Source organism: Python bivittatus, unplaced genomic scaffold, assembly GCF_059951505.1.
Source record: "Python bivittatus isolate LINGU-HERP-01145 unplaced genomic scaffold, Pbiv_v1 ctg000980_np1212, whole genome shotgun sequence".
Taxonomy (NCBI): Eukaryota; Metazoa; Chordata; class Lepidosauria; order Squamata; family Pythonidae; genus Python; species Python bivittatus.
Window position 1 is genome coordinate 6,530,334 of NW_028277125.1, and position 27,730 is coordinate 6,558,063.

The 27,730-nt window shown below is 45.4% G+C and overlaps 1 protein-coding gene and 2 non-coding genes across 18 annotated transcripts in view; all 3 read left to right on the plus strand.

Annotated features, from left to right (window-relative positions):
- Positions 1-27,210, plus strand: part of EIF4G1 (eukaryotic translation initiation factor 4 gamma 1) — an 88,369-nt gene extending 61,159 nt beyond the window's left edge. For all 16 annotated transcript variants that reach the window (XM_088132376.1, XM_088132382.1, XM_088132383.1 and 13 more), the window contains 22 exons: positions 1,333-1,507; positions 1,909-2,042; positions 2,794-2,913; positions 3,168-3,341; positions 4,537-4,734; positions 5,250-5,396; positions 6,509-6,745; positions 7,464-7,568; positions 10,326-10,482; positions 11,132-11,232; positions 12,015-12,117; positions 12,214-12,316; positions 14,540-14,805; positions 14,938-15,053; positions 16,425-16,597; positions 16,707-16,832; positions 16,917-16,998; positions 17,545-17,643; positions 20,348-20,482; positions 21,698-21,779; positions 22,897-23,037; positions 25,961-27,210. In XM_088132376.1, coding sequence (XP_087988502.1) covers positions 1,333-1,507; positions 1,909-2,042; positions 2,794-2,913; positions 3,168-3,341; positions 4,537-4,734; positions 5,250-5,396; positions 6,509-6,745; positions 7,464-7,568; positions 10,326-10,482; positions 11,132-11,232; positions 12,015-12,117; positions 12,214-12,316; positions 14,540-14,805; positions 14,938-15,053; positions 16,425-16,597; positions 16,707-16,832; positions 16,917-16,998; positions 17,545-17,643; positions 20,348-20,482; positions 21,698-21,779; positions 22,897-23,037; positions 25,961-26,142 — 3,156 coding nt within the window. In that variant the 3' untranslated portion in view covers positions 26,143-27,210. The remainder of the gene's footprint in view (positions 1-1,332; positions 1,508-1,908; positions 2,043-2,793; positions 2,914-3,167; positions 3,342-4,536; positions 4,735-5,249; positions 5,397-6,508; positions 6,746-7,463; positions 7,569-10,325; positions 10,483-11,131; positions 11,233-12,014; positions 12,118-12,213; positions 12,317-14,539; positions 14,806-14,937; positions 15,054-16,424; positions 16,598-16,706; positions 16,833-16,916; positions 16,999-17,544; positions 17,644-20,347; positions 20,483-21,697; positions 21,780-22,896; positions 23,038-25,960) is intronic.
- LOC112541194 (small nucleolar RNA SNORD66) lies at positions 1,568-1,644 on the plus strand. The gene has a single exon (XR_003085228.1). It is a non-coding gene; the product is annotated as a small nucleolar RNA SNORD66 (small nucleolar RNA).
- LOC112541195 (small nucleolar RNA SNORD66) lies at positions 2,948-3,026 on the plus strand. The gene has a single exon (XR_003085229.1). It is a non-coding gene; the product is annotated as a small nucleolar RNA SNORD66 (small nucleolar RNA).
- Positions 27,211-27,730: the final 520 nt, after the last annotated feature.

Sequence of the window (27,730 nt, forward strand, 5' to 3'; positions counted from 1 at the left end):
ATGATGGCAACTGGGACTGCTGGAACTGCTGTCGTAAGTCAGTGAGGTTACATGATATTGTGCCTTACGACCACATTATTTAGTGACGGAGTTCCCGGTCCCAATTACCGTTGGTAAGCAAGGACTGCATGTACATATTGGGTGCAACCTAATGCCGTCTTTTGAAATAGTTCTATCCAAGATGCTGAATGTGTTTTCCCCATTAGCATGTCATAGTTATCATAGGTCTTAAAATATCTCAAATGCCTGATAATGTGAGAAGTTCTTTCAGCATGTAGAGGCTACATACCGTTGTTCTTTTTGTCAATCTGTAAAATAGCTTCATTATCCAATCCGTGTTGACCATGTGTTTTCACTTCAGTCGGTTCCTTGCTAAGCTGTTAATATTGAAAGGCAGCCTTCCCTAATAGATCATTTTGAGGGGTAAAACCAGAATAATAATTTGGCTAGGATGGCCAGTGAGATCTAAAACAGGGATTGTCAAAAAGACCTTTGTGGTCTCTCATGAAAGATTGTGAGTTTGTTTTCATTTAGGATTATCTAATAATTTTAAATCTATTTACTTGCTTATTTTTGTTATTTTGGTGCCCAGGCCTCAGATGGTTGCTGATCCTTGGTATAAGGCTTTGTAACTTCACAGACAAAAGACACTACAAATCTTGCTAAAAATTGAAACGAGGAGCAGAAAGGGCTTTGTTCATCCTCAGCCACCCAGTGCTTCAGTGATAGCTGAAAAGTTAAAAGGATTTTAAACAGAAAAGTTCAGTTCAAATTAGCAAAGTGAGTTTTAAAAAATTGTGTCCAGAAAACCTGTAGTGGTAGAACTTCCAGAGCACCCACCGAGGGTAACTTTGAGCATTTGCTAATCTAGCTTCAGGGCTACAGCCCCCTACCACTGAAGGAATGTTTAGAAAGCTTGCAGCTTGGAATCTTCTGGGCTTCCTGCAGGTTCAACTTACTGGGTCTTGTATATGTTCTTTAAGATAAAAAGCAGTACAGTATAGTGGCTCACCTGCCAGCCTTTGACCAAGTTGAACTGCTCAAGTCTCCACTCTGTCGTAGAGCTCACTGGGTGGACTTTGGGCCAGTCATTCTCCCTCATCACATCCTACCTTAGAAGGTTGCTGTTGGGTGGACAAAATGAGAAGAGGTCCACCATGAGCTGCATGTGAATCTCATGGGTTTGAGTTTTCATTGTGGTGGCAGAGAAGAAAGTACCAATTTTGTTTTGAGCTTGGAGTTGCTGGATGAACACACCTCCTCTTGCAGAAGAGGATGTTTGGTGCTGCCTAGTTCTGTCCTTCATGGGAACTTTTCTGTTTTCCCATTTAGGTCAGCGAGGGGGGCTCTGAGACAGAGAACAATCCCCCAGTGCCAGCCCCAGAGCCTGAGGAACCTGCCCCAGCACGCTCCCAGGAGGAGGCTGAGGAGACCTGGGAACAGAAAGAGGATAAGCTGGATCCTGAGAAAGTCAAGCAAGCAGATCAGAAGTACCGCTACAAGGAAGGTGAGCCAGATTTGACCGGCACTTACAATTTGGGAAAGGTGGGGTAACTTCCCATTGAGCCTTCTGTGATGATCTCCATTTTGAGCCATCGTGTCTGGGCCACTGATACTCTGTGATGGAACTGAGGATCTGAGCAGACTCATTACCCAGGGAGTGGTTGGCTCTTCTTAGATTCCTGCCATAGTTTCACAGGATGTTCTTACCATCACTCCAGTCGTTTGAATGTTAAAGCCACTAAACATCTAGTATAGTGCTTCTCAACATTACCAGCTTTAAGATGTGTGGACTCCAACTCCCAGAATTCCCCAGCCAGCATACTAACGTTGCTAATGTTGAGAAATGTTGATCTAGTATGTGAACTAGTTGAAGCGTTGTGCTCTCTACCTTCTTTTCCTTAATAGATCAGTGGAAGCCCTTGAACCCGGAAGAAAAGAAGAGATATGACCGGGAATTCCTGCTGGGATTTCAATTTATGTTTGCTAGCATGCAGAAGCCTGAAGGGTTGCCCCATATCAGTGATGTGGTCTTGGAAAAGGTTTGTCATCCAATTCATTTCCTCAAATGTCCAACAGAATCCTCTTTTTTTGCATGAGATGATCAAAGAATTATTCCCAGTTATAGTCTCTAAAACTGGTGCCAGCATGCAGGCTGCTTATGCTCCCTAGCACCCCAAGATTGCACCACCAAAAGTTGATAGCAAAATTGTTGACTTTTAGCCATATATTTTTTCTTTCCACTTTTTTTTCCTCAAAGAAGGGTGGGATTGGTAGCAAGAAACATCTGGGAGGCATGTTGCTTCCATTCCCATCATTATGGCCCAGCTTCAAGGACCCCCCCCCCAACAACCCCCAAATCCATCACTGAGATTTGGTTATTTTGCAGCCTAATTTCAGCAACAAAATCTGGGGTCTCAGGAGTAGGATTGCAGGGTGGAAATGGGAGCAGTTTGCCCTCCAGAGATTCCCATGCCCACTATTAAGCCCTTCCCCAACAACAGGCTTATCTATCTTTATCTCTTCCAGGGTTGTCATGTGCAGCCCTTAGCTGAGCCAGAAAATGGGGGTGGATTCTGACCAAGCAAAATTACCCATCCCTTTTCTAGATTATGCCATAAATTAAATGCAATTCCTGGGGGTAGCAAGATAAGATTGTACTGTGATCTGTCCAGAATGCTGGGAAGGTCTGCAATGCTTCTGAAGTCATAGAATTTGAGAGAAGGTTATAGGCAATCTACTGATTTGAAAGTGATAGACTTTTGATGTTATTTCCTGCCTCTTGGCTCACAGGTGAATAAAATGCCCCTGCGGCCCCTGGACCCTGTACGCTTGAGCACTATGAATTGTGGACCAGACTTCACGCCCTCTTTTGCCAATCTGGGCCGCCCTACCCCACCCAACCGTGGGCCGGTATGTACCCTTGAGGCGTTTCCTGCCATCTGTGTCTGCATGATGAACTCCTAATTAGTGCCATCGTGTCTGGGCCACTGATGCTCTGTGATGGAACTGAGGAACTGACCAGGCAGTCAACATTTTCTGTTGGGACTGAACATGGCTGGGCAGCAGAATAGCTTACTACTGTGAAGGCCATGCTTCTGCTTAGCAGACTTGGCTGGGTGATGCTTGCAAAGTACTGATCACTTTCCTCTTGTCCTGCACTGCAGCCCGCTGGGCCTGGGCAACGGCGTTCCCAGCAAAGCCTGCGAAAGGAACCCCGGAAGATTATTGCTACAGTATCCCTGAATGAAGATGTCAAGCTCAACAAGGCTGAGAAAGCTTGGAAGCCCAGCAGCAAGCGAGCCAGCGAACCAGAAGATCCTGAGAACGTAAAAACTCAGGTACAGATGGACTCTGTGGCCTCTTGTAGCTGCTGTTGCTGCTATTTCAGTGCTTTTATATCTCTCTTGCTGGCTCCTCAGGGTGGGTGCTCTTTAGACTGCCAGCTTGGGCCACAGAGATTCAGTTTAGGAAGACCAACTATTTATCCACATTTGCCCCTAAGGTTTCTAAAGTTAAGATCACAGAAGATATACGAAGATAGTAAGTTCTCTTTTTGGAGTCTGTTTATTAAGCATGTTGAGAACCCATAAAAGGTTTGTGCTGTGCTGACAGGGCATGGCATGAGTAAGCAGTGGCTGATGCTAAAATTGGAAGAAACCAGACTCAGTCAGTTGGGTTGCAGCTCCCATCAGCCCAGGAAGACAACAGGATAGGAGGTGGGGTACGGAAGTGTGAGCGCTCCCTGGATACCTAAATCCAGTGTTCCGATGTAGCTGGGGGGTGCCTTCTTTGCTCACAGCCCATACAATCAAATATGTCTTGATATTCTAGGGCAGTTAGATGCTCTCACCTCTCATAATTCTTCCCTTTCCAGCAATAAATGGACAGTTGCAGGGCAGAAGCCACTCTTGTTCTGTTTGACCTAGTACCCTAGATGGTTCTGGGCAGGGTTTTCATGGCTGTCAGATTTCATTGCAAAGGATGACTTGTCTTGCTTCCTAAGTACTTCGCATTAAGTGTTTTCATTGCTGACAGACAGAAAGGTTTGGTGCTAAAAGACAGTTATGGATGTCATTCAGTAACATGTACTTCATGTGTCCTTTGGGATTGAAGTATTTTGGGCAGAAGTTGTATAATCTACTATGGCCACATGTTATTTGGTGTATTTTTTGAGAAGAAACATTTAAAAATCTACTGAATTAAAAAAATGGAAAGAAGCTGGTTGCTACTCAGAGCTTGGAAATAAATATTTTTTCTCTCTTAAACACAAGAGAAAAAGAATGCTCAAGCATGTTCCAGTCCAGTTCCACTGAATTCTGTGAAGCAACATTTTTCTGATTTGCAGAGGCCCCTGTCTTTGGCTCAACAGAAATAGTTCAGTCTGATCCTGCCTCTTTGATGCTATCTTCCAGACATTTTTTCAGCCCCTGAACAAGCCATTTCCACCAAGCTTCAGAAGGGAGCAGCAGGTTAAACAGACCCGTTGTGTCTTCCACAGTGGAGCTCCCCTCATTCCCTCTTTCCTTCCCACAGGAGCTGTTCCGACGTGTGCGCAGCATTCTGAACAAGTTGACCCCGCAGATGTTCCAGCAGCTAATGAAGCAGGTTACTGAGTTGTCCATTGACACAGAAGAACGCCTCAAGGGTGTCATTGACCTCATCTTTGAGAAGGCTATCTCTGAGCCAAACTTCTCTGTTGCCTATGCCAACATGTGCCGTTGCCTTATGGGGGTAAGTGTTCCAGGCTCTCAAAGCCCACCAGTTCTCACATGTGCAGCCCCCCCCCCCCCCCAGTGTGCAGTGGCTTTAAGTGCCTTCCAGGGTGGGGTGTGGAAATGCTAATAACTGAAGGTTGTAGCCCAATTGTCAAATATAGTACCTCCACTTTAATAATCTTTGGAGAGCTCCATTCCCAGAACCTGGGAATCCCCAATGCTGAGTTGCTAGAGGTTGCCTGGCTGGTTCTACCTCAACATGCTAAGCTTGGCTAGTGTTAACCTCAGTTACGATTTTTGCGGCCTTGAATGTTGGGCAGATTTAGTTAGGTTGGCTAATGTATGGATTGATATATTTGGGAAGCCCAGAAAATGGACTCATTCAGTAAACAGGTTAAGGTTGTATGAGCATAAACTATATGTTGTGACATGACTGTCCAGATGATTAATTTCTTGTGTATGGGAACAATGGGCATATGGAGAACTTCTCTGGATTCTTCTCATTGTGATCCTCAACTGTTCCTTTTTTAGCTGAAAGTCCCCACTACTGACAAACCCACCCTCATGGTCAACTTTCGCAAGGTACTCTTGAACCGCTGCCAGAAAGAGTTTGAGAAAGACAAGGATGATGATGAGATTTTTGAGAAGAAGCAGAAGGAGATGGATGAGGCAGCTACTGTAAGTGTGGCTTGAACATAAGCATCTGGAACTTGGGTTCCCAGGTCAAAGAGATTCTGACATTTTAGGCTTCTTTCTTCTGTTGGGCAGAAAGGAATGATAGGATCATCTGGACTTCTTTAATTGACAGATAAGTGATTGGGTGACTTGTGATTGGCTGAAAGTCTGCCCCACATCCCATTGGGAGGAGGTATGGGGTATGGCTAAACATGAAATTGCACGTGTGTTTGGAGCTTGCTAAGTCTCAGTTGAGATGCTTAGTAGAGAAATCCTAACTCTCATCTCTGTTGGAAAAAGAAGTTGTTTGAGCCTTGCTAGCCTGATATGGACAGTTTACAGGGCTACAACCCATTCATTTTATGTGCAACTTCTCTAGATTTGGGTTGTTTAAAAAACTGCTGAAATGTATACTTTTAAGTTAAGAATTCAAGAGAAGTAAATGGGTTATCCACAGTCAGTCATAAATCACACTCAAGTGACTGAGCCTTATGAACAATGTTTAAGAAAAATTGATAGACAGTTCAAACCAGAACACCTCAAACCTTTTGAAATTGTTGGATTGAAATCTGTGCTCTCTTGATTGGATTATTGGTTTGTCTATACTAGCATTGTTTCCTTGGAAAGGTGGCAGTTTTCCCACAATTTCACACAGATTTACTTTTCCAGCCTTGTAATCTGAGGTCATATTTTTGCTATCCAAAAGTCTAGCTGTGGAGAGCTCTTTCTACCCACCTGAGACCAGTTTTTATTAAGATGAAAAGGTTCTCTAGGGTATGGGCTTGAAAGGGGGCATGATGCTAGGGTAACTGGGAAGGGGCAGAGGCACTTGGTTCAGAACCCCAGTCAGCCCTGAAGCTGTTTCGGTGACCTTGCAGCAGACGATATTTCTCTGTTGAACTACTGTACAGGGATTGTTGTCCTACATTAGGGATATGCAAAACGTGCCTTTCCAGGAACAGAACATTCTGTGCATGTGTAATCAACAATGGATGGTGGTGTAGCAGTAGGCAATGTTTGATAGTGGGCTAGCACATGAATGACTTAATAAACCCTTAATGTTAACTTCATGTAATCTTACACATCATTAATCTCCTCTCCTGTTTGCTCGGTAGCCTGAAGAGAAGACACGTCTAAAAGAGGAGCTGGATGAAGCCCGGGACAAAGCCCGCCGGCGCTCTCTTGGCAACATTAAGTTCATTGGGGAGCTCTTTAAGCTGAAGATGTTGACAGAAGCCATCATGCACGACTGCGTGGTGAAACTGCTGAAGAACCATGATGAGGAGTCACTTGAGTGTTTATGTCGACTGCTCACTACTATTGGCAAAGACCTGGACTTTGAAAAGGCCAAGGTACTTCGCCCCTTGCTGTGGGAGGGAGAAAGCAGCAATTCTCTTGCATTTAAGATGTACAGATGCCCTTTCCGTTGGACCCATAGCTTGGGTAATGTACAGAGAGCACATTGTAGCATATACAGTGCATGCTTGATCTTCCAGGTTTGCTAAGGAAGCTCGGTGGATGTGTCCAGGAAGACACCAGGAATCTACCTTGGCTTGGAGGAGACTTCCCTTTTAATGTACAGCCCACAAAAGCAGTAGAGGAGCTTCGGTCATGCTCTTCCACTTCACCTTTTGAATAGTAGCTTCATAGCCATTGCCGTAGGCCTGCTCTGGTAGTGGAGAGATGACCATTTGAAGTAATGAACTGGGCTAGGTCTTTCAGGCTTCCCCCTCCTAACCCCACCATACACTGGTCAGCTTGCCAGATAGAAATGCACATATACTGCACGCTCCTTACTTCTGGGGCTTCCTTTCTACTTCCCACCAGAGATTTAGCATTACACACTCTGCCTCAAATCTGGCACAGGAAGGGCATAGCAGGAGCTGGTAAAATGTTGAGTTGTCAAAAAACTATAGTTGACTTCTCATGGGTATCCCTGTGAGATGACTGGGTGAGTTCGAAGAAGGACCAGTACCTCCAACCAGTTGTGTTGTGGAAATGCAAATCACCTTCTTTGCAATTTCAGTACTGTTTCTGTAGTGCCATCTCACTTCTTTTCTTGCCCTTCAGCCTCGAATGGATCAGTACTTCAACCAGATGGAGAAAATAATTAAGGAGAAGAAGACATCCTCACGTATCCGGTTCATGCTGCAGGATGTGATTGATCTCAGGCGGGTAAGGTGCAGGTAGCAGCTCCCTTTTGGCCCCTGGGCTAGATGACAGTCCCATCCCCCTTCCTGGGACAGGCCAGCTGGGTAAGATACAAGGCCTGCCTTTTCCTCCCAAGGCTAGCTCTGTGGAATTAGTAATGGCAGAGGTCAACACTTTCTCTCCTGTCCTCCTATCCCCTTATACTCTGTGCTGGCTGGTAGCTCTTGGCTTATGCACCAGGCTGGTGGCACCCAAAGACAGCTGTGATGCAGAAAGGTTCCCATTGCTGATCCTTCCTGTGCCAAAGGCTGCCACATGCTTCATCTCCACCTGGGTAAGGGTGCTGGCTGGGGGCACACACAACCTTTTCCTGCTCATTGTTGCACTCAAGCGCCTTGAGATGGCTACTGCCAGAGTCCCAGAATTATTTCAGAGTTTAGACAACTGATCTGCTCTGGATTGACATGCAGACTGCAAAACACCATGGTTCTGGCACAGTGGCCAGTATTTCATAGGGTTGCATGTTTGCTTACAACTAGGATACAAAGAGTGCAACCAGCAACCAGCTCATACCCTCAACATACTTTTACAGCTGCTTGAATGGGAGGTGGGGAACACAAACTTTGGCCCTTTTTTGTCACAAGTGTTTTAAGGAGTGAAATGGAACCCTTAAAACTTGGCAGGTGTTTAAAGTACCCATTTATATCTTACAACAACCGAAACCTAGCAAAAAAGGGGACCTGGCCCCACTTGAGTGTGGGCTCAGCATGCTGCACAGAACATCATACAGCCCTCAAACTGACAGATGCTACATGCCCCTGACCTAGAGGTAGTGTTTGGGAAACCCAGCAGCTGTCAGGTTTCTCCTGGCAGGCTGGACCGGAAGCAGGTAAACTGACATGGAAGGATACAAGAACTTCTGATAAGTAGGGTAACTGTAGAAGATCTGAATAAGCCATTATGACAAAATTCCAGTAATTGCTGCATATCAAATGTGAGCCCTATTTATAGTGAAACCAAGGTTCACAGTTCTTGCACCTCTTTCTCCTGCCTGTGCAATGTATCAGGTTAGAAGGAGAATCACCCATTCTCTGGGGGCAATAGTTTCCACCTGCCTCTTGTTTTGGTATCTGACAGATCTGGTATCAGGCTGTTTTTCTTGTAACCATGTGAGAGCTTGGTCTCAAAGCAGCTGATAGGCCCAACCAATTATTCACTTTAGTCCCCATTCCCTGTTGTCACTATCATGCTAAGAGATGTTCAGACCTTCAAAATTCATGGGTCCTTGTGAGGACAGCTTGTTGCCTAGGTTTTGTCCCCTGCCTTCAGAGGTTGAGCTATCTCAGCCATGGGCTTCGCTGTCTGAAAATTGGAGCTTTGTAAACGTGTATCGTATTTGCTCAATGACTCTAGTTACGTTTTACTGCCCGATGTGCAGGTCCTGAGCTGTGCAGGTGCCATTCTCTTTGGAAGAGGGGGCTATTCCGCTTTAAGGAGTAGATCTCTTTTGAAACCTTGCATCACACAGTATGCGTCCTTAATGCTTTAAAAAGGAGAATACCCGCGATGACTGGTGTGCTTTCTTCCCCATCTGCAAGGGCATGATGTCCTGTCATGACAATTTAGGTATCTGGGTATGGCAACAACAAAGCTTTATGAAGAGATGAAATTTTTGACACTCCCAATTTAGAGGTTTATAGAGGTTCCTTATACTCATAGCTAGAAGCGTTTTTGGGACAACTTTATAAACTAGAGGATGAGAATGTCCTCAGTTATTGGATCTTCCTGTGCCCCAGTTTGGATATATAAAGGTGTCAGAGACAATGAGATGCCATTGGGGGAACAGTTTACCCAGCCCTTGCACTTGGATAAATGAAATGAGGTACTGGAAAAATGTTCAGCCACTTTGGATACTGGGAGCAATGAAATGGGTATGTAGATGCTGTAGTTCATAAAATGTTTAACAACTGCAGCATACCCTTTCATTGCCCCCAATGTCCAAAGCAATTGAACATTTTTGTTTCTGTAGTCCTAATATTTTAAAACTACAGGTAGTCTTGCTTAGCAACCACAATTGGGATCGGCAGCATTGTCACTAAGTGCCATGGTCACTAAGCAGAAAAGCACATGACTGCAATGGGCTTACAACCTCACTTCCCCTTTAGTCATTAAGTGAATCACCATGGTTGTTAAAGGAAACATCACATGACTGTGACTTGCGATTTTACTTCCGTCTTCTCTATTAACTCTGGTTGTTGCAAGCCAGTTGTGAAGCACACAAGTGACAGTCACATGACCACAGAACAGTGCAACAACCATAAATGCAAGGATTGGTCACAAAGCTTTTTTTTTTTTTTTACACTGTTGTAATTCTGAATGATTGCTAAATGAGGCAGTCAGTAAATGAGGACTACCTGTAAGTGGCAAAAACATAATTAGATAACAAGGAGGAAGAGAATTCTAAGCAAATATTAACTATCACAATAATTTTGAAAACAATACTAGATCCATTCAGAAAAGCATTGCAGCATCAGTGTAATCAACAATCTGTGTGAATAGCTCTGCTGTAAGCTGGTGCTCAAAGCTTTAAAGGCTCACTGCTGGAAAGAATTGAACTGCAACTGGTTTTTGAAAGGAAGAACAACCTAGAAGGTTTGCCAGGCACAGTGCTGTGCATCTTCTTTTCTCTCATCCCTCAATGTCCCCCATTGTTGCTCTCAAGCAGCTGAGTGATCTGCATGCGGTAATGCCTCTCCCTGCTTTTCCTTATGCCTTTTGCAGAACAGTTGGGTGCCAAGGAGAGGGGATCAGGGTCCTAAGACGATTGACCAGATTCACAAGGAAGCAGAGATGGAGGAGCACCGTGAGCACATTAAAGTGCAACAGCTGATGTCCAAGCAGGATAAGAGGAGAGGACCTCCAGGCCCATCATCCACAGGTGAGGGGGAGTCAGAGAGAAATAGATGGTCTTCTCAATGTTTTCTGATCACAGAGTTGCAATTATAAGGCTAGATTTGCAGAACACATCAAATCTGGGTTAACAGAACACAGTTACTGTGTTCACAAGAGACAGAACAAATAAGTCCTGTTACGGCTTAACCTGGTATCCTGATTTACATTATAAGGGCTAGGATCCCACAACAAGTGAACCAGTAACACGTCAACCTCATTTTGACCCAGACTAGCACTACATTTGTTAAACTGTGACATTTGCTTCTGGAAGGTATGGGGCTCCTCGCTGGCTTTTCTGCCTTTCTATCTTAAAGGATAAGATAAATTCTCCAAGGCTCAATCAGTAAATGGCTGTTTGCTACGTTGGCTAGATTTCAGCTTTGATACCATAGTGAGCGGGATATTGCCTTCAAGGGTTACCTCTGGCTTTCTTGGGACATTTGATTTGCTGCTGTGGAAAAGGAGAGAGTGCTTAACCAAATAGGGCTTGAATCTGCTACTCCAAAAGTAGAAAATTCTGGGCTCCAGTGGAAGTTAGAGCTGTAGCTTTCCCCAAGTACAGACTTGCGCATGTGGGCAACGGGAGCTTTCGAACTGTTTCAAAGGGGTGTTCTTGACTTGGGTTATCTCTGCAGGGGGACGAGGAAACTTAGTGTCAGATGATGGTTGGAACACCGTTCCCATCAGCAAGGGTAACCGACCTATTGACACTAGCAGGTTAACCAAGATCACCAAGGTAAGCTGCTGACTGGTTTTGGGTACTAGTAAGATTAGGGGGTCTTCTTTTTCTAGATGATGGAAAGTAGAACCTCAAAAATCAGCCTGATATGAGATTGCCTAGGTCGCCAAAAGGCTAGATTTATTTTTGTGGTCTTTGAATATGGTTGTTATTTATGCTAACCAACATAGTACTGAGAGACCTTATTTTTTCCTGGGATGTGGGAAAGGAGTGGACATAAGTCTGCCTAAACTGACTTTGCATCACTTTACTTCCAGATTAATTTTGCTAATAACACTGGAGTATTTTTTGACATAAACATGGAAGGCGAGATATGAGAAATACTCTGGAAACAGGAAGTAGGGCTAGTAATTTGAAAGAAGAAAGTACACTTATGCATAAGGAATATATCCACACATCCTGATCTTTAATAGCTAGTTAGTTACCATGCTCTCCTTTTTATTTTTAAAGTCTCATGGGTCAAGGCTCAACATTTGTTGTTCATTATGTTATAATAATGTTTATAAAGATAGCCTGCCTATCCTTCAGATAAAAACTGTGTGTGTGTGTAAGTAAATAAGATCTGTGCTGAATGAGGGCACTAGTACTTTGAATTGCCATATGTATGAATTTGTTACAACGCGATTTGACAGATTATGGCTGTGCTGTTTTGGATGTTTATTGAAGACATTATATTTTTGCTTGTGAGATGGAGGCTGAACAGTTGAGGTGGCAGAATAGTACACATACTAAATAGTAAGGGAATGACCTGGGTCTGTCTGTCTTTTCTCTTCCTACAGCCTAGTTCAATTGACACTAACAGTCAGCTCTTTGCGCCTGGTGGGCGGCTGAGCTGGGGGAAAGGCAGCAGTGGTGGTTCGGGCGCCAAACCTGCTGAACCAGGTAAGGTGGCAACCAGTATAGCAGAGGTGTTGCAAAATGGGCAGTGCCTTCATGTAGCTCTGTACTTGTATAACCCGCCATCCTTCTGTTTTGCAGTTTCTGACTCTAACCGACCAGCCACAAGTACCTTGAATCGTTTTTCAGCCTTACAACAGTCGGCTCCTGCAGAGAGCCAGGATGTTCGGCGTGTGGTACAAAGGTTGGTTGTCTTCTCTACACTTCTGCTGCAAAAATTTCCTCTTGTGTCCAGGCCTGCTTAGAGAAGTGTGGAGGGATCTGTCCCGGGGTTCAGGGCTCTTGATAGCATTGTGGTTGCTCATCTGGAATATGGGAACAGGTGGATTGGAGAGATGTTTTGGCCACACATGGGCCCATGCCCACACAACACGCTTAACCCAGTTAGAATTAACCCATCTGCTGGATTTGCACAATACATTAAACCCTGATCTCGTCAAATGGGCTGGGTTTACACACTGAGCCACTAAGTCTAGCCAAGGTTAATACTAACCAAGCTTAGCATGTTCTGCAAATTCAGCCTTGAACTAGCCTGGATGAACTTCTTGTGCAAACACAGCCCAGTTCTCAGAGGGGAAAAAAGTCCACAGGTTGGATTCAGGTGTGAGGGAAGAAGTAATTTGGAATCCATGTTGCTACACAGGTAGTCCTTGTTTAGTGACCACAATTGGGACCAGCAACTTTGTCATTAAGCAGAGCGGTCGCTAAGTGAAACTGCAACTGTGCTTATGTTCTTACTTTAGCTTTCCTTTGCTTTACAGACCTGCAAAGGTCATAAATGCAGGGATTGGATATAAAGCTACTCTTTCATTACCATTGTAACTCTGAACAGTTGCTAAACGAGGCAGTTGCTAAAACGAGGACTACCTGTAATAAGTTATCATAGTGCAGTATGAATACTTGATTCTGTCTTTATCATCTGGACCTCTCGTGTCCCTGTTATAAAACACGATAAACTCTGGCACTTGCAATGGGGAAAATAGCCTTCATGGTCCATTATTGGCAAATTATACATCTTTAAAATTACATTTTCTACTGTTAAGGAAAGGGCCGTAATTCAGTTCTGAAATTCATGCTTCCTAACATAGGGACTGTGTTCACACAGTACGCCTACCTTAGATTAACCTAATCCTGGTTTATTCACTTAATCCAATATGGCACATTGATAGCACATAGATGTTGTTACCACCTGTGGCACAGGACCAGGTTATTTATGAGGCCACCTGTTTCTAGCTCCCTAACTAACTACTGGGGTTTGAACCTGTTATCCTGGCTCATTCCCCAGCTTCTTGTGTTCTGTCTATGTCTCTTGTGAGTTTACAAATGTGCAGGGCAAGGAAACTGGGAAAAAAAAACACCTTGCTTTTTGCCCAGCTCTTTACTCTCCTGGCAACCAAAGTCTTTCCAGGTGCGTCTCCTCCTCTTTAGGCCGAGAAGGAAGTGAAGATCAGGCCTCTAAATGCTAAACTACGTATTTGCCCTAGCAAGGCTGAAAAAGATACCTATTTCATTGAAGGGAAAATAAAATCTCTTAACCCAAGAGGCAGACATCCTTGCAAGTGCAGAGGCAAAGTTTATGCTTGGTATGTGTACATGCACGCACACAAGTACAAATAAAGAATTATTCTATAAAACACAGACCTCACACCCTTGTTGAAAAAAAAAGCTGGAAGTACACATAGCACAAAACAGACACAAAGAGCAATTCAAACCCTAACCCTTGCATACACAAGCAACAGATGCGCAAACATATTAAAAAATGCACCACATCATTCCCCACTGACATGTGGTCGAAAACATAGGATTTTCACAGAGATTCACAAGCAGAATCTCACAGGCGGAATTGTCATCTACAGCTGCTAGAGTCTTGATTGAAACTGGCAGACATCATAAAGAGAGTTGGCCATACAAACCATGATTACTGTCAGGTTCCAGGTTGTTTGGCAAACAGTGCTCAAAACAATCATAGCATGATGTTATCAGCAATGAGTGGTGCAATTTAAATGCTGCTTTGTTCATCGATCCAATTTCCAAAATACATTGGGTTTTAACGGAGTTGGAAACCCAGAGTACCTTGCACGTGAATGTTTTCATTTCATCTGCTGGGCACGAAGGAAAGTGAATTTTGTTTAACCTCTGGCTTTCTCGGTGCAGTTTAAAGCAATCGCTTCTGAAGGTCTTTCCACTCCTGTGGAAGACGACGTCACTGCTCCTCACTTGAGACTGCCCTGGAGTTTTGTTTCGCTGTTGCCCCCTTCCATTGCACCACTTAATGCAAAGCTAGGGAGGTGGGTGGTCCTTATGAGGCCACCCTTTCCCTCCCTTGGAGAGATCTCTGAGCCCTTCTGCAAGCTGCTGGAAAGGGTGCCCGTGCCTAGAGGGGACTTCCTGGGTGCTGTATTTGCAGAAGCAGCAGCAGCCGCGACCGCTCTGAAAAGGGCAGTGAGCGAAGTGAGCGCTCGGATCGGGAGCGGCTGGAGCGAGGCGAACGTGTGGAGCGAGGCGAGAGGATGGAGCGGTCGGAGAGAAACCGGACCCCCATCACCAAGCGCAGCTTCAGCAAAGAAATGGACGACCGGAGCCGGGAGCGCGAGCGTGAGCGGCAAGGCGTCCTTGAAACGGTGCGCAAAGTGGCTAGCATGACGGAAGAGCGGGACCGAAGCAGGGAGCCTGGTGAGTGGTGGTTGCAGTGGGGGTGAACATAGGAGGTGGGCGAGGGAGTCTCCCTCCAGTCCCAGTTCCAGGCCAGAAGGAACTCTGATTTCTCCTTCTCTGCCTTCCTCCCATTGTCACTCCCCCTTGCAGTAAAGCGTGAGCCAGTGGCTCCTGAGCCACCCGCCAAGCCTGCCTTATCTGAGGAGGAGCTGGAGAAGAAAGCCAAGGCCATCACTGAGGAATACCTGCACATCACTGACATGAAGGTTTGTTCTGGGCTGCAGTGGCAGAAGGGAGAACATCCTTCAGTGGACAGGTCTTTTAGGAAGGCTAGGCTGGAGTCACTGTGGCGTTGGCCTGCCCCGGCCCAAAATAGACCCTTGCAACGGGAGTGGTGATTCAGCTGCTTTGGCATTTCAGGGCATGCGAGACTTCTCGGTCTCCAGGCCTTCTAAGAATCTGGGGTTAATGATGAGCCAGCACCAAGCTAGCACATGCTTTTCCTGCTAGGTTTGGCGGAGGAAATTCAGAGGCTGCTTGGGATTTTTTTTTTTTTTTTACTCTGCCATGGAAAGGGTTGGAATTTCAGGTTTTCCCATCAGTGTAAACCACAAGCTGAGCTATCTCACGATTTGCTTCTTTCCACCTGACTCAGGGGCAGAATGCTGACATTGTTATAGGTAAACAGCACAAGCTAAACCTCTGGTTAAAAATATTGTACTTCTTTTCCCCGGGGGTGGGGGTGGGGAGGGCGGGCTTATTAATTTAAAGATTTCCTGTGGATTTAAAAGGAAAATGCACTGGTTGACTTAAGCAGTGTATTAATTGACTGATAGTCCTCATGGGGAAGCCAGTGTGCTGTAGTGGACAGAACACTGAACTAGGGAGATCTGGAACCTAGGTCAAATCCTTGTTCATCCATGAAGTTTAGTGAGTAATCTTCAGGCCTCATTACATATTTGGTGGGTTTGAACAACACACCTAATCTGGTTTCTGAATTAACTAATTTTCTGGGTTTGTGCAATACATCGGTTTGAGTTCATACAACACTCCAAACCCAAGTTAGCAAAACCACAACATGCTGTGCGCAAACAAATCATATTATGGCTTAACATGATGGCCTTCCTCACTCCTCACAATGGCTGGGTTAGACAGCACAATATCATTTTAGTCTTAATGTAGCATATTGTGCAACATACTAGTGTAGAATCATAAACTAATCAAACAGGTCAGGTCAGGTTCGCACAAAACATTAACTCACAAGAAAATAACCAAACTTGGCAGCGTATTGTGCGAATGCTACAGCTAGGTCTTTTAACTGACCCGGCTAAATATGTTGGTGAATGCAGCACTCTGCTTCAACTCAGAAGGAGAGGAAAAAAGGAGGTAGCCCATTTTTCTGCTCCTTGGGGGCTGGGTGTGGGATGGAAATATCAGTGTGATGTAAAATAGCACCACCAAAAGACGTTAACTTCCTAGGAGCAGCCTTTTTTGTGCTCATAGGTTGCTGCCGTGCCCCTTTCTGACATCCATGGATGCTGGGTGGGGAGCGATGGCCTTTGATCAGGTCTTGCTGACCTTGGTCTGCTGGTGTGATGTGCAGCTTGGGCTAAAGGCCCCTTCCTCTATTTTTCCAGGAAGCTCTGCAGTGTGTACAGGAACTGGGGTGCCCCACTCAGCTCTACATCTTTGTTCGGAATGGCATCGAGTCCACGTTAGAGCGAAGCACCATCGCTCGCGAGCACATGGGGCTGCTGCTCTATCACTTGGTCAAGGCAGACCACCTCTCCAAGGAACAGTACTACAAAGGGTAATGATGCCTGCCGCTCTCCGAGGAACGCTGGGGAAGGTGGTCTGGGGCCATGTGGCCAGGTGTCCTAGAGCTGGCACAATCCTCATGCCTCCCTTTTGACTTCTAGGCTGCATGAGATCCTGGAGATCGGGGAGGACATGGAGATTGATATACCCCATATATGGCTGTACTTGGCAGAGATTATCACTCCCATTTTGAGAGAAGGTGGGATTCCCATGGAGGAGCTCTTCAGGTGAGCTGGGTGACATCCCTGCATTTTCTGCTCCTGCATCCCATTCTGTTGTGTGACCTCCTCCCCCCCCGTGCTTTTTTTCAGGGAGATCGCCAAGCCCTTGGTCCCTATTGGCAAGGCCACGACTCTGTTAGTGGAGATCCTGGGCCTGCTTTGCAAAGGAATGGTATGTTATCCTCCAAGCGGCCACCTGCTTCTTGGGCTCTGTGAAGGATTGAGAAGATGGATCATTGTGGGTCACTTGCTGGCTTAGCACCAGCACCCGCCCCTGCCATTGTGTTAACTTTGTTGGTTCTGGGAGAAGCCTGTTCAGATGGATCAACATATATGATATTCTGTATTTCACAGCTTTTGGTTCACTTGATCTAAAACGGCATCTAATGCTATCTTTCACTCTCCCTCCACATCTAGGGAAGGAGAGCTGTGGGTTTGGAACAGGTGGTTTGGTGGGTAGCAGGCCCTTCTTCTTGATGGGCCTTCTTGAATTAAGAGGAGAAACCCACCTATGATACTTTATATATAGCCCCTGTTTTGAGTCTACATGCCAAACACACGAGACACAAGCTCACAGGGTCTGAAGTTCATGGATGCATTTGCTAAGAGTCTGTGGTATCTCTTTCAGTGTAGGCTTGATGACAAAGCAGGGGCATAGCTGTCCTTTCAGTGGGGTGTGTGTGTGAAATGGTCCGAAGATTGTCTCTGTTCTCTGCAGAGCCACAAGAAGGCAGGGACATTGTGGAGAGAAGGTGGACTGAGTTGGAAAGAGTTCCTGCCTGAGAACCAGGATATCAATAAGTTCATCACAGAGCAGGTAAGGAGGAAGAGTTGGGTGGAAAAGTTGGTGCTAGTTTCCAAACGGCAGAAAATTAAAAGATTAAAACTGCTGCATAAGATCAAAAGCATTCTGTTCCCACATTGACCACCTGGGCTAGGGTGAAGTCCAGCACTACTGTTCCCATAGAATGCTTATGGGTCTCTGACAAGGAAGACATAGCACTTTACCACATTTGTGAGGACCAGTTGTGGTTAGACCAGGAGAGAGAGTTGTGGTGTTGTGGTTAGACCAGGAGAGAAAGACCCAGGTTTGAATCCCCCCTCAACGACAGAAACCTGCTGGGTGACTTTGGAACAATTTGTTCTCTCTCAGCCTAATCTACATCCCGGGATTGTTATTGTGGGAGAAAATAGGAAGAGGGAATCCCATGTATGGCATCTTTTGTTACTGAACAAAAGGTGGGATATACAGTGGGGCAAAAAAGTATTTAGTCAGCGACCACTTGTGCAAGTTCTCCCACTTAAAAAGATGAGAGAGGCTTGTAATTTTCATCATAGGTATACCTCAACTATGAGAGACAAAATGAGAAAAAAAAATCCAGAAAATCACATTGTCTGATTTTTAAAGAATTTATTTGCAAATCATGGTGGAAAATAAGTATTTGGTCACCTACAAACAAGCAAGATGTCTGGCTCTCACAGACCTGTAACTACTTCTTTAAGAGGCTCCTCTGTCCTCCACTCGTTACCTGTAGTAATGGCACCTGTTTGACCTTGTTATCAGTATAAAAGACACCTGTCCACAACCTCAAACAGTCACACTCCAAACTCCACTATGGCCAAGACCAAATAAAATTGTAGACCTGCACCAGGCTGGGAAGACTGAATCTGCAATAGGCAAGCAGCTTGGGGTGAAGAAATCAACTGTGGGAGCAATAATTAGAAAATGGAAGACATACAAGACCACTGATAATCTCCCTCGATCTGGGGCTCCACGCAAGATCTCACCCCCTGGGGTCAAAATGATCACAAGAACGGTGAGCAAAAATCCCAGAACCACATGGGGGGACCTAGTGAATGACCTGCAGAGAGCTGGGACCAAAGTAACAAAGGCTACCATAAGTAACACACTATGCTGCCAGGGACTCAAATCCTGCAGTGCCAGACGTGTCCCCCTGCTTAAGCCAGTACATGTCTGGGCCCGTCTGAAGTTTGCTAGAGAGCATTTGGATGATCCAGAAGAGGATTGGGAGAATGTCATATGGTCAGATTAAACCAAAGTAGAACGTTTTGGTCTAAACTCAACTCGTCGTGTTTGGAGGAGAGAGAATGCTGAGTTGCATCCAAAGAACACCATACCTACTGTGAAGCATGGGGGTGGAAACATCATGCTTTGGGGCTGTTTTTCTGCAAAGGGACCAGGACGACTGATCCGTGTAAAGGAAAGAATGAATGGGGCCATGTATCGTGAGATTTGGAGTGAACACCTCCTTCCATCAGCAAGGGCATTGAAGATGAAACGTGGCTGGGTCTTTCAGCATGACAATGATCCCAAACACACCGCCCGGGCAACGAAGGAGTGGCTTCGTAAGAAGCATTTCAAGGTCCTGGAGTGGCCTAGCCAGTCTCCAGATGTCAACCCCATGGAAAACCTTTGGAGGGAGTTGAAAGTCCGTGTTGCTCAGCGACAGCCCCAAAACATCACTGCTCTAGAGGAGATCTGCATGGAGGAATGGGCCAAAATACCAGCAACAGTGTGTGAAAACCTTGTGAAGACTTACAGAAAACGTTTGACCTCTGTCATTGCCAACAAAGGATATATAACAAAGTATTGAGATGAACTTTTGATATGACCAAATACTTATTTTCCACCATGATTTGCAAATAAATTCTTTAGAAATCAGACAATGTGATTTTCTGGATTTTTTTCCCCATTTTGTCTCTCATAGTTGAGGTATACCTATGATGAAAATTACAAGCCTCTCTCATCTTTTTAAGTGGGAGAACTTGCACAATTGGTGGCTGACTAAATACTTTTTTGCCCCACTGTAAATCTAAGCATAATGCAGTGGTATATGCAGGCCAGGCGTTTTAGTGCAGTTGGCGTGGTTTTGTTTTGAATTTTCAATCTCTTGTCTGTCCTTTGTGGAGTGATTCTTTTGGAGTGGTTGGTTTGTCTATCTATTTCAAGATTTATAAGGCTGCCCAACTCAGACCATCTGGGTGGTGTACAACATAAACAAATCACAAAGAATTTAAAAAAAACTAACAAACTGATAATATATCAATAAAAAATCTAAAATGTAGGATGGCCACCAAGCACAGAACAAAACAAACCACAGAGGGGGGACTCCCACTCAATTGACCCCTAATGCCTGGGGGAAGAGCCAGGTCTTAAGAACTTTCCTAACATCAAGAAGAGTTGGGGCCTGTTGTATATTTGTGGGGAGGGGGGCAGATTGTTCCAAAGAACAGGGGCAACCACAGAAAAGTCGCGCTTTCTAGACCCCATAAGATGACAAGGCTTAAAAAAAGGGACCTGGAACGTGCCCTCCCTGGGGGACCATGTGGAATGGGCAGATGTTATTGGGAGAAGGCGATCCTCAGCCCATTCCTGTACCATGGCTAATTGGTCCTATGCCATTGGCTAATGCCCTCATGTGGGCTGGAGTGGGTTTGTCATCCAGCACTGTCACCTGGTATCCTAACCAGATCTGCTCCCCTTTTATTTCTGTTTCCAGAAAGTCGAATATACCATGGGCGACAGTTCGGACGCCCCTAGTCGGAAGGAGCTCACCTCTGAAGAACTCTGCAGACAACTAGATAAGCTATTAAAAGAGAATGCCAATAACCAAAGAATATATGATTGGATTGAGGTGAGGAATCCTTTGAAGGGCTTGTACAGGACCTTTTTTCACTGGGGAGCCAAGGTGGGAAGATCTTGCAGAATGAACTAATCTCTCTCTGCTCTGTCTGGAAACTAAGTGGGAGAGCAGGGACATGTAGGGGAAGAGGCAAACCTTCTCCACAGACAAAGGCAGAAGGGACTAACCTGAGCGAGTAGTTCACAGTTTCTGGAGCTGAAGCTATTTCCCCGGACTGAAGCGCTGGGAAGGGTGATCCAGGGCCAACTAGCGGTAGCTGGTCAGTGTTGACTTTTGCCAGAAGGGTGAGAGTCCCCGGGCAGTTGTTGACAGTTCCCTAGAAATTGTACTTGAATAGGAAGGTGCATTGCCCCATGGATCAGACCTGCAGATTGCAGTTTTAGCCCAGTGCAGAAAAGCAGCAGCCTCTCTGCATACGATGGAGGCAGTTGAACAGACCTCAACATACATTCTTAGGCCCTTCTACCATTTTGCTCAGAGGATAGGATGACTGTCTCCTTGTTCCCTTCTTCTGTTTAAGAACTGAACAGGATCTAACATCACACCATATTTGCCTTAGTTCTTACAGACAAGGTAAAGACATCTCGGCTTGTTTTGCCAGTTCCTGGTTTGTTTTCCTTTCTTCTTCAGCTGCTCTTGCCTCATCCTTTTGTGGATTGGCTAGAGGCTTGGACAGGGGGAAAACCAAATCAGGAGCAAGCCAGAAATCTACCAAAAAAGTGCACCCTAATTTGCATGTCACCTTGAGCCAGAGTTGCTCCATTAAGCCAAAAGTGGACCATGCTTTCAATAAGTGGTTTATTTGTTTCATCCACCCACCCACCCATCTTCATTCATTCATTCATTCATTCATTCATTCATTCATTCATTCATTCATTCATTCATTCATTCCATTTCATTCATTCGATTTATATAGCCGCCCATCTCACTTTTATGTGACTCTAGCGGCTTTAATGCTTTAAAAAGCACCATGGCGTGTTCACTGTCCTATTTCCCCATCATGCTAGGTATTCTCTCTACCACCCCCATACTCCTCCCCCACGCCTCCTGTGAAAAAAGAAAATCATACTGCAGCTTTTAGGATGTATAACATCCCTTGTGGGTGAAGTTTTTGTATTGGGGGGAAAAAAGATTCCGAGAGTTGCATTAGGGCTGTCAAAAGGGGTAATTCCAACCACTAATTTTGAGCATCTTTTCTTCCGTCAGGTAAACCTGAGTGAACAGCAGGTCTCCTCCAGTATGTTTATCAGGGCCCTGATGATGTCAGTGTGCCATTCAGCTGTAGTCTGTAAGCCTTTACACTTGTCAAAGGGCGGGAGGAGGGGGGAGCTTTGGGGGAGGCACACATTGTGGGAATCCCGTGCAGCTAAGTGGGTGAAGTTACTGTCAGCTGAGGAGAGCAGCCTCCTTTCAATCCCTCAGCAGTGTTTCCTAGTTCTCTGGTTCTCCTTAGTACGGTCGGGCTACAAAAAGCAGCTGGTGGTTTTGGCAGGCTCCCTAAGGTGGCACGTCAGAGACCCAGAGTAACCCTTGAATGCTGCAGAACTCCAGCCTCCAGCACTCTTCACCATTGCCCTATCCAGCTGACTGGAACTAGAGCTGGACATCAGCAACTTACGGAGACCTCTGTGGCCAAAGTTTGGTCCGGCTCAGCAGTGTGCCTTGGGATATGTTTTTCACAAATCCACCACACCCAAGGCAGGGATGACTTTGGGAAGGCTAGACACCTCCACCATGATGTGCTGAATAAGCTGTGGTTGGTTAGGTGCATGCAACAGTGAAGCCAAAACCAAACCAGTTCCATTTGGGCTTACCACTGTTGGCATAGTCAGCCATTAAGGAGGGGTAGAGCGAAGTGTTTTTAGTGGTTCTCTAAGTTGGAATTGGTATCATTGTCCCCTTGGGCTTCAGGTATGCGAGAAGCTCATGCCTTCCTCTTCCATCCTCCAGCCATTTCCTCTTGGGCTGGGCCTTGAAGAAGAGCAAACACCTCTTGCAACTTTCTTTTCACTATAATCCCAAGTTCTGAGAGGTCCAACAGGAGCAGAGAGGAATAAAAAAATCTTGCCAGAGCTGAATAATGCAGGCCTTGGTAACTCCCCACAGTGTGAAAGGTGAAGAGGGCAGTGCAAACCCTGATCAAGTTGAACCCCTCACCAAATCAGGTTGTGCTAGCTGGGGTTGATGGGAACAGTCCAGAGTTAGAGGAGATTGTTCTCTTAACAGGAATGTTGAGGAATGAGACCCCTGATAGTCCCAGGAACCTATTAGAGGCAGTTCTTCTGAGATGGCAGAGGCAGGGATGGGGGGAAGAGTTTTTGAATGTGGCTAATAAGCTCCTTGGGGCTATGCAGAAAACTGTCACTGAGCTTCATCTGGCCTTTCCCTTTCCTCCTCTGCTGCAGTCGAGAATCCTTACCGGATGGACAATCTTGTGATTAAGAGCCGAGCCAAGCTGCTGCAGAAATACTTGAGCGATGAAGATAAGGAGCTGCAGGCCCTCTATGCTTTACAGGCCCTAGTGGTGAAGCTGGACCAGCCAGCAAGTAAGTTTCCTCTCCATTCAGGAAAGTGATTCTAATGAGGGAGGGGGGGAGGGAGTCAGTGGAATGAATTCCCCAACCAGAAATGTGGAAACTGGCGAGAACTCATCCCGAGTAGCAGACCTAAACTGTGCTGAGCTGTGATCATGCAACATGCTTATTTCCCTCTTGTGAAAATTGGACTTTGAATCTTAAAGGACAGGCCACGTGAAAATAAAATCATGAGCAACCTGATGCCCTTACGAGGTGGCCACATTTTTGGATTTGTTAGTGTTTTGCAAATTCGTTTCTAGAATCTCCCCCCCCCCAAAAAAAAACACCAAGCTGGGTGAGTTGCAACAGTGTGAGCATACAGCAAAACCTAAGGTGCTTGAAGCTGTTCAGTTTGGCTATTGTGGGGAGGGGAGGGATGACCCTGTTCCTTTTAACTCAAAAGTGAGTCTTTTAGAATTGTAGCTTAAGAAATGAAATGATGCAGGCTTCTAAAACTGTGGCATGGTATGGAGCAAATAGAGCCAAATTTTTCCTTCATTACCTTAGTCATGATAAAAACGATAATCATAACAATTGTAATGAAGATTGAAATTAGGAACATGCCATAAACCTGAGGTGTGGAACTAACACAGATAAGATAAGAGATGATGTTTCACATCAAATGTACAACTTGCAGAATTTGCTTCCTAAGATAAGCCTAGATTACTTTTAATAATAAGCGTATTCTTAAGAGCAATTGATGGGAGTGATAGAAGTCTATCAGCCAGGATAACATATCTGTATGTCCTTTGTTAAATCCAACAGATCTCTGAAATATTAGTTGCTGGGGATGAGGAGGAAGCAAAAAATCCCTGGGTGCTCTGAAAAAGCTTCTGGGCTTTTCAAAAACATCAGGCCGATGTTCCCAATGTGTCTTCCAATATGCTGCACTTCCACTTTCCTAATTCCCAGCCCCCATAGACAACTGGTTAGCAAATCAGGACACTGAAGCTGAATGTATCAGGAAGGCATCAGACTGGGGTAAATTGGTTAGATCAGTGTTTCTCAACCTTGGCAACTTTAAGATGTGTGGACTTCAACTCCTGGCTGGCTTAAAAGTTGCCAAGGTTGAGAAACACTGGGTTAGATACTGCAGAAACCAGTCAATGCATTGCACTCTTCTACTTGATCATGTATTCAGATAGCAGAATTTGGATATTTCTGGTATGAGACACATGTGCCTGATTATAATGGAGGGAAAAATTGCACGCACACACACACACACACACACACACACACATATCCTTTGATCAGCATGACAGAAAGCAGTTTGAAATTATCAAGCCTTAAGGCTGAATTTTGAAGACACTCTGGCAGATGGTTTCCAAAGAAAACGTGAAGATTGGATTCTTAAAAACTTCACTGACTGATTATCATTGGGTATTAAATACAGGATCAGGCCTTTTTGTTCCTCCTTTCTTTGCAGGGATTGCTTTGATGAGGTTAAGTAATACATTTTTGTTCTCCCACGTGGTTAAAACTGTGTGTTTCAAACTTGGCAACTTTTAAGATGTGTATGTGCTGGTTGGGGAATTGTGGGAGTTGAAGTCTACACATTGTAAAGTTGCCAAGTTTGAAAAACACTGGGTTGAAACATTCTCTTATGAGATGTTTGTGATCATAATGCTCTGGGTGGCATCTTATTGTACCACATCCCTTTAATCCAAGAACGTCAGATTTCTCTGGGGGTGGAGTGCTGGGTGATAGGCACTCACAAAACTGTCTGACTGTCATTGTTTTCCTAGCAAAGGAAACCCCCCCACAAACATTACAAATCCCCATGGGGCCTCTTAGGATCAACCCCGGACGTGCATTACCTGGGTCCCAGGATTACATATTGTCCTCCAAAGCCTAGGAGGGACAACCCTCAAAAGTTGCCACTGCATTGTAATTTCTGTTTCTCAAATGTTCACACACTGGCAGCTGCCAAATTCTTAAAGGGATTTGCAAAGAAAAACAAAAAACAGTCCAGCCCTCTTGCTTGGTTCTGAGGCCTGAAAATGTTGGAAACAGCCTTTCCAACATTTCTTTAATCTTTGCCAGCTTTTCATAACTTGGTGCCTCCCAGATGTGTTGGGACTCTTAACTTGGAAACCTCTCCGCCAGTACAACTGTCATCCTGGGAGTTGTCCAATTTATCCAGAGGGCTCCATGTTGGGGGAAGGCCAATATATCTACCATTTTCATAGGAGGGAGAAAATTAGACTTGGACAGTTGGGCTCTCCCTACTTGAGGAATTCTGGTAATTTTTGGAAAGGCTGTTTCCTTGTGGCTGAAGTTGCTGTGACCTATAAAAGTAGGGAGTGTTGGAACAAAGACACTAATCTGATATTGCTATAAGACAGCTTTCTGAACACTGGGTAGGAACTGCACTCCCCAGATTCTTCACCCGTACAGCCGGCAGCTGGAGAATTTTGGGGACCGAATTTTCAACCATCTCAGGGACCACCCAACATGTGATTCTGCCCGGTCAATGCAAATAACTAAAGAGGACATGCTAAAAGTCCTTCTTCCATGCTAGGTCAAGGAGCCTGGAGTCAGAGGTCAGGCCTTCACATGGTAGAAAGTGTTGCCATTGAGGCTGGCATTGATCCATCCGCTTCTCTCTCATTTTGTTTCAAGTGGCCTTGGCCGATAGGTGATCTGTCCTGTCGTTGCGGGTGTTTTTAAATTATGGAGATGCTCTGTTTTGGGTTTCCCCTTTTGTGCACTGCCCTGAGCTGGTTTGGTTGGGGTGGTACAAAATGTATAAATGTGCTACGCTTGGAGAGCATTGAGGTTGCCAAAGACCTTGAACCTTCAGGAGGAAATACCACATACCGTAGAAACCAGTCAAGGCATGCACTGCACGGGCAAGCTTTTTCACGGGGCGATGTTCTTTCCCTGCTTCCAGATCTTCTCCGAATGTTCTTCGATGCCTTGTACGATGAGGATGTGATTAAAGAGGATGCCTTCTACAAGTGGGAGTCGAGCAAGGACCCAGCCGAGCAGCAAGGAAAGGGTGTTGCCCTCAAGTCGGTCACAGCCTTTTACACTTGGTTGCGTGAAGCTGAGGACGAATCCGACAACAACTGAGCCCACAAGGGGGGGCGGGGGCAGACTAAGCCTGCCCAGCTGCTCTGGCCCCTCCTCGGAGCCTGGACTCCCTTGGGCGGTGGTGTGGGGAACCCGACGCAGGACTGACTTCTGCGATCCTTCCTCCCCCCCACCTCCAATAGGACTTCTTTTTCTTTCTTTACCTTTTTTTTTGGTTGGGATTTTTTTTTTCCGTTTTTTGTTTTAACAGCCTGTATTGGTTTGTGTCTGACGATAATAAATTGATGCTGAAGGAGGTAGGTGTTGCTGTGGGCACTCCGCTCAGCACCCAGGCTAGCGCCCGGGCACCTGAATGATTTTAATGAGCGGGGGCCCGGCTCTGCTGGTGCAAAGCACCTGAAACACATGTCGATGGAAGGGGGTGGGTAGCCAACCCAATGCCTACGCTCCTGCCATCTTCCCCCTCCACTTTATTGCTGAAATATAGAGATTATATAAATATATATATAAAATATAAATATAGACTTATTAAATCTTTTGAGGTTGGAGAATAGAACTCTTAACCGTCCACAAACTGCTCTCCCCGGTCCTCTCAGATCTTCACCCACTTCTTTGGATCACCGCCTGGAATTAACGTAACCCCCCTGGATGGATGTTTCTTTTAAAACGTTTTGCAAGCGCAACAGAAATCATTTCAAACATCCACCTTGCTTGGAAGTTGCTGGCGTGTCACTGGCCAAGAGGTGAGGGCAGCTCTGAGCTTCCCTTCCCCTCCACAGAGCTCACCACGGCTGCCTTGGCCCCCTCGGGCCAACCTCGCCCCTTCGCACCCTCGCCCTCCGTGCCCGCGTTCGAGCGCACGGGGGCGCGACCCGCTTCGTCTGCGCTGGATAGTTAACGGAGCTGTGCTTGTAATGAAAAGGAAAACAAAAGCAAACAACACAAATGAAAAAAAAAAGGATTCAATTACCGGTCACCTGAATTTGTAAATATTTTTTTTTCCCTTTTTCTTTCTTTCCTTTTTTGTTTTTCTTTATGGAGTATTTAATTGAAGATTCAAAAGCATCTTTTCACCGTAAACTGGAAATAAAAAAAAAAAAAAGAACATTGCTAAATAAAGGTGATGTGTGGGTGATGTCGCATCCCTGCCTGATCGTGGCAGGACTTTCGGGAGATTCGCAGCGCCTGTCACCCAGCCTGCCAAAAGGAGGCACGGAGGTTTCCATGCGCTTGGAGCTGCTTGATCTGGAACGACTTGGGATGTTGTTCTGGGCCTTTAAAAAGAAGGCAGGCTATTTTGAAAGGCTAGGTTATCCAGAAAAGAATAGGTCTGAAGAAATTATAGGATATAGAAGAAGAGCAGAACATAGAAAGGGGGGCTATAACTTCCATGGTGCTTATGAGTACGTTCCAGGCGTGTCTGATTTGGATGGGGTGTGAAAGTGAAGTCTTTGAATGGGTTCCTTGCAAGCTTTAAAGCTCTAGAATGTTTAATGGGTTGGAAAATTGAAGTCTGGTAACAGAGATGCACAATCTGGGCCCCACAACTGCATGGGCCCAAAGCTTCAGGTGTGGCTTTCAACCCTTTTTAGAGTTGTTTCCCGAGTTTTGTTTGAAAAAATTTAAA